We start from the raw sequence: 11,273 nt of genomic DNA on the forward strand, positions 1-11,273 counted from the left end.
ATGCACTGTTAACTGTGGGACCTTATATAGACTGGTGTGTGCCTTTCCAAATCATGTCCAATCAACTGAATTTACCACAGATGGACTCCAATCAAGTTGTAGAAACATCTCAAGGATGATCAGTGGAAACAGGATGCACCTGAGCTCAATTTTGAGTGTCATGGCAAAGGCTGTGAATACTTATGTACATGTGATTTTTTTCATTTTTAATAAATTTGCAAAGATTTCAAACAAACTTCTTTCACGTTGTCGTTGTGGGGTATTGTTTGTAGAAAATAATAAATTTAATCCATTTTGGAATAAGGCTGTAACATAACAAAATGTGGAAAAAGTGAAGCGCTGTGAATACTTTCCGGATGCACTGTAGATTAATCGATTATTAAAATAATCATTAGTTGCAGCCCTAGTTGACATAAGTGCTGGGTATTGATACAGATTTCCCGATTCGATTCCAAATCGACAAGCTCTCAATTCCATTTGATTTCGATATCGATTCATAGGGGTATATTTTTGTTATAAATGTACCTTTTGCTTACATACATTTTAGCTTTTTAATAATGAACAAATCAATGTATTTAATCAATAAATATATTTTATTGCATATATTATTTTGTTACATGTTTATTGTTTAGTAACATAATTTGTACTATTTACAAGTATTTACATTGATTTGTTGAACACATGTTAAAACCGGTGCTGTCCCTTTAAGAAAATCAGGATTTTTGTAAAGAGCGTTTGTAGATGAGCGCATGTTAACACAAGAAAATTGAATTGCTTTATCTCATTTGTGTCATGCATGATTAGAATTAAAGTTTGTTTTGTTTTGTTTTTTTATCAACAACTGACTGTAGAGAACAAAAAGGGTATTAAAAGAGACATTATTAAATGACAAATCAGTTGAGTGGATTTCATCTTTGGACACACAGTGAAAGGATCTCGCTGCTGAATACCCCACCACTATACCACACGATTCATTCACTGGTGAGTGAAATCTAAAGGCCCTTCTGCCTCTGAAGATCAGCAGGGTGAATCCTCACCTTTGAGCAGGCCAGACCTCCGGATCCGCCTCCAATGACGATGAGATCGTAGTCGTACGCCTCACTCTCATCACCCAACAGCTGCAGCAGGACGCCATCTTTGTGTGCCTGTTACCATGACAATCAGCTAATCATTAGCAGCAGCATAAAAGCGAAGCAGATAAGAGCCATTGTGAAGAGGTACTTGTGCACTATTCAGATCCATTACCTAAGGTCTTTCCCTCCTCAAGCTGCTTTACACTGAAATCTGTCTACAGACAGATACATTTCAGTTATTGATGGCTAGGTTTGGAACACTCTTACTACTTCTGGATTATATAGCAGGTGTGCACAGTACAGTTTCTGAATGTATGCATGGAATACCTGGATGACCCACTAAATGAGAAAATGTGCAGTGTACGACCCTATAAAAAAGGAAGGGCCTCCAAAGACTGTAGATGTCGTAAACCTGAAGGCCATTTTTAATGACACAGGTTAACAAAGTTGAACAGGCTCCAATCAACAATGATTTCTGAAGAACTGATGGATCAGAGGTTTCTGAACGGGTTACAAAACCATTGCTTCAGACTTTGGCCACCATAAAACCCTCAGATCCACGAGTACAAGTGAGAGAAATTCAACACTACTGCTACTCTAAAAATCGGACAGCTGTATGTGATGAAAGAGATCAGGAATAACCTGAATGAATCCACTATAAATCAAAGCAGCAATGATTATAAATCATACAAAAGATGCTGATGTATGAGAAACTGACATGGTGCAGCTGTTCAAGCAAGATCATAAATATTAACAAGACAATTTTAATTCCAATATAATGTTAAATTCTTTTAATCTTCTACCATGATTAAAACGAGTAGAAAAGAGGGTGTGTGTGGGAGTTTGCTAGCTTAAATCACTTCACTATTCTATGACCATCACCTCCCCTTGATGCTGCAATCAAGCTAAAACTAGTAGTTTGTGTAAGAAATGGAATACTTGCGTACTCAAGTCAGAATTTCTACACTGGCTCGTTTTCAATTCATAAGTTGGAATTTGTATTGAATGGTCCACACCACACTGGAATTTGGAATCTCAATTGGAATGACAGGAGGTAGAATTTACTGAATTGCAATTCCAAGAAATTCAACAAGGTCATTTATTTATATAACCTATTTATTCACAGAGGGGTAGAATAATGATTATTATTATTATTTGTTTTTTTTTTACCTTAGACATAATATTTCTCAGAAATAAATTTAGATAGATGATATTATCTAATATTTGTAATATCAAGGCTAACTTATTCAAATGAACAAAGCCATCAACACAGATTTTAATTTTGCCATACAGCACCAAAAATGGACCGCCACATTGTTTCATATAACCTCATAAAAACATGAATCAATTGATTGTGTAATATAATATTGGAGTAAATTGGGTTTTACTGGTTTAGTTACTTGGTTTTACTACCAAGGTCTGGCACCAACAATCATCCATGTGATTATCTAATCAGCCAATCGTGTGGCAGCAATGCAGTGCATAAAATCATGCAGATACAGGTCAGGAGCTTCAGTTAATGTTCACATCAACCATCAGAATGGGGAAAAAATGTGATCTCAGTGATTTGGAGCATGGATGATTGTTGGTGCCAGGTGGGCGGGTTTGAGTATTTCTGTAACTGTTGATCTCCTGGGATGTTCGCACACAACAGTCTCTAGAATTTACTCAGAATGGTGCCAAAAACAAAAAACATCCAGTGATGGGCAGTTCTGTGGACTGAAATGTCTTGTTGATGAGAGAGGTCAACAGAGAATGGCCAGACTGGTTCGAACTGACAAAGTCTACGGTAACTCAGATAACCACTCTGTACAATTGTGCTGAGATGCGGGTTGGCGTTGTTTTGGCAGCACAAGGGGGACCTACACAATATTAGGCAGGTGGTTTTAATGTTGTGGCTGATCGGTACATATATATATATATATATATATATATATATATATTTTTAGGGCTGCAAATAACAATTATTTTGATATTCGACTAATCTAACGATTATACAATTGATTATTCGACTACTCGTGTGATTATTGCAACGATTAATCATTATCTCTTAACCGATATTTCAGCTTGTGCCTTGAGTTTAGAGGTTGTATTAAACATGTGCTTCCTAAAAAAAAAAGAGGACAAAAACTATATATATATATATATATATATATATATAAAAAACACGTATTTAATACTTTCTTTAAAAAATACTTTCTGCTAATTTAATTCAGAAAAAAGAAAAAAAAAAACACTGGAAAAAATCAAATTGTTATTGAGTGTTTGTCTTTTTTTTCCCCATGTAAAAATATTTAAAAATCCTTATAAAAAAAGATACATTTACCTGATGAGCAACATATTAGATATTTAGGCTTGCTTTCAGAGAACATATCTTTTATATAAGTGTATTTTTTCACTTGTTTATACTTCTGCCAGTGCAGTAAAAGACAAAATATATATTATAATTAAGGTTATAATTAACATTCTCTGAAAACAAATTTCAATATCTTCTGCTCCTTAAGTAAATGTACCTTGTTTTAAAAGGAGCTTTAGATATTTATATTGGAAAAGAAGCCAAAAAAGACTAATTAAAAATGTATTTAGTTGCAGTGTATAATGGGCTAAAACTAACCTCTCTCACCTTTCTGTGCACTTGATTTCAATCAATCTATAACTCACAAAAAACAAACTTTTCTTACAGTAATAGAGCTGTGTATCGCTGATTTAATCACGATAAGATACATACTGCGACACATATATTACGATTCAATCCGACGCTAGCGTCACATTACCATTATGATCTCATGTTGCGTTAAATGAGATGAAATGATTATTCAACAACAACAACAAATGTTGTCGTCAATTTTTTTATTGCCATTGTCAATAACGTAATACATATTAGTATAGGTGGCTTTTAAAATATAACATTTTATTATGTTTATTATTATTTTATAATAAACATTATTTTGATTGAAGGAATAGTTCATTATTCACTTACTCTGATGCCATCCCAGATGTGGATGACTGTCTTTCTTCAGCAGAACACAAATGAAGATTTTAGAAGAAGATAGGTGCAAAAGTCATATTTAGGCAGCATAAAAGTAATCCAGTCGATCAGTGAATGTCTTCTGAAGCGAATCGATAGGTTTGTGTAGAAACAAGGCGATAATTAAAACGTCTTTAACTTCAAATCAGCACTTCCATCCAGGGCTCTGATGCAGTTTGAAATGGCCGGACTCTCGCGTGACGCTCGTTCTTCTGTTGTAAATAAGCATCCCTTCTGAATTATAATCGCATGAACTCGCCAAATTCGCTTACGTCACGCTTCTCATCAGTTGCTGGCAGGAAGCGCTTTTTAAAAGTTAATAACATTTTAATTATCGATTTATTTTTTAAACAAACTTATTGATTTGCTTCATTGATCGACTGGAGTCACATGGATTACTTTTATGTTGCCTAAATGTGACATTTGGACCGTCAAAGTACTGGCACTTCCATTATAAGGACCTGACAGAGCTCTATCTTCTAAAACCTTCATTTGTGTTCTGCTGAAGAAAGACAGTCATGCACATCTGGGATGGCATCAGGGTAAGTGAATAATGAGAGAATTTTCATTTTTGGGTGAACTATTCTTAACATTTCTTACATTCTGTCAACTTGACAAATGCATGCAATCAAATGTATTAAATGTATTAAAACTAAACAGTTGTATGAATTTCTTTTAAATTTAATTCAATTTTTATTCTACTTCCTTGCATTCGAATTGGCATTCTAAATTCCATTCAGAATGGCACACAACCGTGCTACATAGCGTATACTGCCTATTAATTTTCAGGAAAATAAGCGAAACAGTACCCAACAAACATTACACAGCAAATGTGGCAGGTCATCAGGGTTTTGTATGCAAATGGTAAATTTGCATACTGTATACAGCAGTAGTAATAGGAGCTGCATGGGAGTATGCAACTGTGAACAAATGCCATGTTCGGAAAAGAATGCTAGCTTACCACTTACTGTATACATATTACTTTTTTAGGCATTATTCCACAATAAATGCTAGAAATGAGTAAACTGTGATCGGTTGCTTTACATACTGTCAATGCAAGCAGTCTGTAGCCAGAATAAGCAGCAAAGTAGATCAGAATTTATGGAAAAAAGTCCAAATCAAGCATACAGAAAACACTCAGAGATATCAGTACCTTCATGGTGTTGTCACAGCCACCGATGTGTTTCTTGTTGATAAAAACATTGGGGACTGTTTTCTGCCCAGTCATCTCATGTAGCAAGTCCTGGTAGTTGGATCCATCCTCTGAAACACATATCAGATGTGATCAGAATGATTTCAGCGCTCATGTTACACATCTATCAAGATGGATAATCTAATCATGTCCGGATCTGGCACCACTGCTGCCTAGGGCTGCACGATTTGGACAAAGTCATATGGCGATTATTTTGAAAAATATTGCGATTTGAACTGCGATTATGTATCAAAATGGTAACGTTTTTAACATGTTCAACTGCCAAAAGGCTACTGGGGTTTTCACACTTGAGTCCTCTTAAAAAAACCAAACTGAGACCTTTTATTCAATTCACCCACAAACAAATAAGTATATAAACAGCGAGACAAAGAAAAAACACTGTCTTCTTCATATTTAAATTGTACCGATTTACCGTGTACCTGTTTTGTCAAAAATACTGTTGGTTGGATGAATAATAGAATAAACACAAAATATTTAATTTTACTCTAGGCCTTAAAAACAAGTAGGCTTATAAAACTATTCTCTACTGTATATAAGATAGTCCTAAAGAACGAGACTTAATGTCAAACTGAAGTTAAACTGATAACTCAGTGGTGTGATTAAACTTAAAGTGAAAGTTTTGGTTAGTTTGTCACCATTTCATTTAATTATTTGTATTCTTTATTTTTTTATATGCCTGTGAGGTTTGTTGAGGCACGCCGTAACCTATTGACGTGGCTCGTAGAAACAGATGTGCTTCAAGCTTGAAAAAGTCAGTGATTTTGTTTGCTGATATCGTCTCAACTGCTTCATGTACATAATGAACTTTGGAAGATCTCCCCGCCCACTTGCGGCTTGTATGGTAGGAAAAAAAAAACTTATTTTTTTTTTACACGTTAATTTAGTGCGATTAATTATAGAAAATGAACATGTAAAAAAACAATTAACGCAATTTTTCATGCCCCTGACGTGTACGTAAATTACGTAATAAAAGTACGGATTTTCCTACCATATGAGCCGCAAGTGGTTGGAGAGGTCTTAAATTGACAGCCCTAGTTTGATTTTTACTTAGCAGATCTAATGCAAACTAAAAAAATTAATAATAAAAGCGCGTTGGGGAATAATGTAAGTATTGTTATTTAAGTCCTCTTAATATATTTTCAGTTCAGTGGATTTTAGTATGTATTAAAATGCTTTAGTAAAAAAAAATAAAAAAATATGTAGGTAAACACTGCGGTTTATTACCATGTATATTGCTGCACATAAATGAAAATATATTCTTCCATGTATTCGTTTAGAATAAAAACAGTGCAGCAAGTGCGTTCCTACATTACACGTTTTGAATGTACTTTCTAACAATGACTGTTTGAATGAAATAATGATTAATGAGTTCATCTGATTTAAAAACAATAATAATTTGAAGGGGGTGTCAATAAAATAAATCACTCTAAGCTATCACACAGCCCTATTTCCAGCCATTCAGTTATTCAACCAGGGAAACCATTATCAATACTACAGTACTTACACAAGAACAGCTGTGCATGTACAGAGAGAGATAACAATTATCATGAGACATGAATGCGACATAGGGAGGAGTGTACATTCAACAGAACGAAAGCAGGAAAAGGAAGATCATTTAAGATGTTAGCAATGCTGCAGTGCGAGTGACTCAGCAGGTCAGCCGTCAAGGCAAACATCGTGATTTTACCGTTTAACTTACAGAGCTCAGCACAATGAACAGAGATCACATGACATGTCAGAGTATTTCAGCTCCTATCTGTCGAAGGCCCGAGTCAATCAGGTGGAAAAAGTTTATTGACCTCTAACATGGATATTGCATAACCTCTAGACTCCAACATAACTAACATTCCTAAGGTGTAATTACTACAAAGACACTAACATTAGTAGAAAGACCCAGTTTTACTGAACTTGCATGCTTGTAACAACATCTCTCTCTCTCTCTCTCTCTATATATATATCAGTATATAAAACAACTCAATCTATGTTTATTTTAAGCTGGTTATAAACAGTACAATAGAAAAGATGTATCTTTTGCAGTACAGCCAGGCTCATTTAATGCATTTGAATAAATGTTACTGATAACTAAATCTGCAAACGCTTGAAGTAATTGTAATCTTACCCATCAGGTCCAGCTCTATGGCATGACATTTGACATTCAGTTCTTTAAACAGTTCCTTCACCTGAAATGAAAGAAAAGTCAGCATGTAAATTATACAGCAGAATACACGTTTTAAAACAGTAAATGTAGCAAATGAGAAACATTCCCTTTAACCTGTGATCAAGCACCAAAGTCACTTTTAAATCTCTGTTGTCACAAATTCAAGATACTGAAGCTTTGAATTGGGCTGAATTATGCAGGTTTGTTATGGTTCATGTTAAGCCACATTTATTTTAAAGCATTATTTCAAATATTAAGATTACTTGAATAATTGTCAATTAGTCCAAAAAACAATTCTTATTCAGTTATGAATATGTAAAAGCTGTATGACTTAGTAGATGGGTCAATGAGGTGAACTTATTTTGTTGTCCACGTCTAATAAGTTATTCAAAAATACATTTACAAATGCAATTCAAACACAACAGTTACTTGACTACACCTCTTCTATGATGAACATGTTTTCAATTACTGACTTCAAAGTCATTTTGATATTTTTTTTCTGGGGCTTTAAGTAAAAATTGTCATGTGGTGTAACCGTCCGGAGACAGTAAAAAATAAAAAGTCTAACTGAAAGCTGAAATTCCTGAAATGTTGGCATGAGTTGTGCTGATTTCTCTTTTATTATTATGTCTTAAATAAGCAGTAAAACCATTTTACTTTTCAAATATGATTAATATTTAATCATAACTTTTGTCCACCAAATCAAAGTCAATTGGTGTAACCAACATGTAGGAAGCAATTTTATTGTCTTGTGCCAAAAACCACAAAACAGAGAAGATCTCTTTAGACCTGCAAAACTACGTGTGAAGTTTTAAAAAATGTATTTTATTTTTATGAAAACACTCGTTTTGTTTAAGTCCTTTGGTGTAACCATGAGAAAACTTATTGATAATTCTTGACTTAAATCATTATATTTGCAAAAAACAATTTGATATGTTTGAAAACTTTTTTTGAAATTAATGATAAAGCTGCACTCATATATTGAAGAAAACTATTACAATACCTTTGACTTAATAGTTACACCACATGACATTTATTCACAAGTCATATATATATATATATATATATATATATATATATTACACACACTCACATACACATTTTATTTATTTATTTTGTGTAGAAAAAGCTATAAATGCTTTTAATTTTTTTTTTAAAACAACGAACTTAAAGCTTACATGTCTACGAACTTTACACGTTTTAAACTTGTGTTTTTTTGTTGTTGCAGCTTTATATACATACATTAATGCTGTATATAGGCCTGCACAATAATAAAGTACATTATAAATAAGCCTTATGCTTAAAGTCAAATATATATTTCTTCCACTAAAAACAGCAGTACATTCTGGCCACTTATTTGAAGTTTTATCAGGTATTTTCTTCTAGTGTTACATTATCAAAATTCATCCTTTTTCAGGCATTAGAGCAATTCACCATTGATGATCAATAACCTTAAATTCAGTCTGACAGACTCATTTGGCAAAACGTCATACACTGTTGCATGATTAACGGCTATAAATATTTCTATTAATAATATGAAACCTGCATTATTTTTATTAAAAATAAATGTTTGGGGGTGGGGGGCCTGGGTATCTCAGCGAGTATTGACGCTGACTATCACCCCTGGAGTCACGAGTTCGAATCCAGGGCGTGCTGAGTGACTCCAGCCAGGTCTCCTAAGCAACCAAATTGGCCCGGTTGCTAGGGAGGGTAGAGTCACATGGGGTAACCTCCTCGTGGTCGCTATAATGTGGTTCGTTCTCGGTGGGGTACATGGTGAGTTGTGTGTGGATGGCACGGTGGATGGCGTGAAGCCTCCACACACGCTATGTTTCCACGGTAACACGCTCAACAAGCCACGTGATAAGATGCGCAGATTGACCGTCTCAGATGCGGAGGCAAGAACAGAGGCAGAACTATATGGAGAGGCAGAATTATAATAGATTTGCAAATGCACAGGACACGTTTTGAGCGTGCACACGCACTGCAGGGAGATTTCATAGAGCAGCATATATTTGAGAGCACGTGTTCAGTTTTTTGCGAGAACGAAGGAAATCTGTTTGCGAGCGGAGAGATTTACGCTCACGCAACCGGTACATGGATTCGCTCTCGCATGATATGCATTCGTTCACAACATTTAATAATATAACAATGCCATAAAGCTACGGTCTATTAAGCTATTAATTTTCATGGATCTTGACAATACATTTCTATTGTATTTATGTATCTTTTGATTTTACTTGGTGAATTTATCATCAATCTCCGCGCCTCCCCTGACAAGTTCTGGCGTCTCCCAGTTTGAAAACTGTGGATCTATATACATCTATATACAGTCTATTCATGACTAATCTCATTCAGAACCTGCTGGTTTAATTCTGGTTTAATCAACCCAATGAACCAGGAAAATGAAATTACACCCTCATCAGGAACACACACTTTCAAGTCCTTCAAACTTTTGTCCTTTAATTAAAGCCAACTATAATAACCTGTAATCCAGTAACACCTACAAAACCGTATGGTATTTAAGACATAATTCGGCTCATTTATAAACTTTGTTAGTTTTAAGAGATTTTACAGCATTTTTTAAATATATTTTCAGAGGGCGTTTACAGAAGTTGGGCCCTCACAAAACACACACACACAACTGTGTACACACACACACACACAACTGTATACAACTGTACACACACACACACACACAACAACTGTACACACACACACACAAAACAACTGTACACACACACACACAAAACAACTGTACACACACACACACACACAAACAACTGTACACACATACAACTGCACACACAAACAACTGTACACACACACACACACACACACACACACAAACATACAACTGCACACACATACAACTGCACACACATACAACTGCACACACAAACACAACTGTATACACACACACAAACATACAACTGTACACACACAAACACAACTGAACAAACACAACTGTACACACACAAACACAACTGAACACACACACACACACACACACACACACACAACTGTACACACATACATAAATGTGTACACTTGACTTTCTTTAAATTAAGACAAATATTATTACAACACCTCAACCCTTTTTAACTCATTTTAATTGACAAATTCACTCACCTTCACGCAGTACGGACAGTAGCTCTTACTGAACACCAGCACCTGACTGGAATCGATCAGCTCTTTGATTTTCGATTTGATCAGCTCGCGACCCGAGTCATTCTCGATGGGCGGCATGGTGATCAATAACTGATCTCTGATCGATATTCTACGCTCTTCTGCTTCCCGAGGCGATGATTTTGACTATAGTGAGACTTGATCTCAAAACAAACGCATGACCTGACAGTAAATGCGCTAAACTGACATGATTACTGTTGTTCCGATCATTATTGCTCCTCCAGTGTGAATGACGCCTCGCCGCGCGCGCGCCTCTTACATGAGACCCATGCCAGACTGACCCACCCGCGCCTGACTAAAAAAAATCAACAGACATTCGCGCTTAATCATGCCTACTTATAATGTGTATTGTAGGATAAGCGTAGAAGATAAATTCAAAATTATTCAAAAGATATCTAGAATTGTTCAAAGGACCAACAGGCATTATTTGTAGAAGCCTAAATGAGCGACTAGCGTGCTAGCGTCACCTGGTGGCAAAAGAAAAGGAAGTCCGATTCATTGTGGCGAATCGGTTCGTTCGAACAGTTCGTTTCATTAAACCGGTTCAAAACTGATTCACACGGCATTTTACGTTTAATATGTATAGTAAAATAGCGGTTTATCACAGTATTT

At 35.3% G+C, this 11,273-nt stretch overlaps 1 protein-coding gene across 1 annotated transcript in view; it reads right to left on the reverse strand.

Moving 5' to 3' along the window:
* LOC127445901 (thioredoxin reductase 1, cytoplasmic-like) overlaps positions 1 to 10,900 on the reverse strand; it is a 29,800-nt gene extending 18,900 nt beyond the window's left edge. The window contains exons 1-4 of the mRNA XM_051706376.1: positions 10,605 to 10,900; positions 7,434 to 7,494; positions 5,255 to 5,364; positions 1,038 to 1,145 (exon numbers count right to left, since the gene is read on the reverse strand). Of these exons, the coding sequence (XP_051562336.1) occupies positions 1,038 to 1,145; positions 5,255 to 5,364; positions 7,434 to 7,494; positions 10,605 to 10,721 (396 nt within the window). The 5' untranslated portion in view covers positions 10,722 to 10,900. The remainder of the gene's footprint in view (positions 1 to 1,037; positions 1,146 to 5,254; positions 5,365 to 7,433; positions 7,495 to 10,604) is intronic.
* Positions 10,901 to 11,273: the final 373 nt, after the last annotated feature.

This window comes from Myxocyprinus asiaticus, chromosome 9 (assembly GCF_019703515.2).
Source record: "Myxocyprinus asiaticus isolate MX2 ecotype Aquarium Trade chromosome 9, UBuf_Myxa_2, whole genome shotgun sequence".
NCBI classification, from domain to species: Eukaryota; Metazoa; Chordata; class Actinopteri; order Cypriniformes; family Catostomidae; genus Myxocyprinus; species Myxocyprinus asiaticus.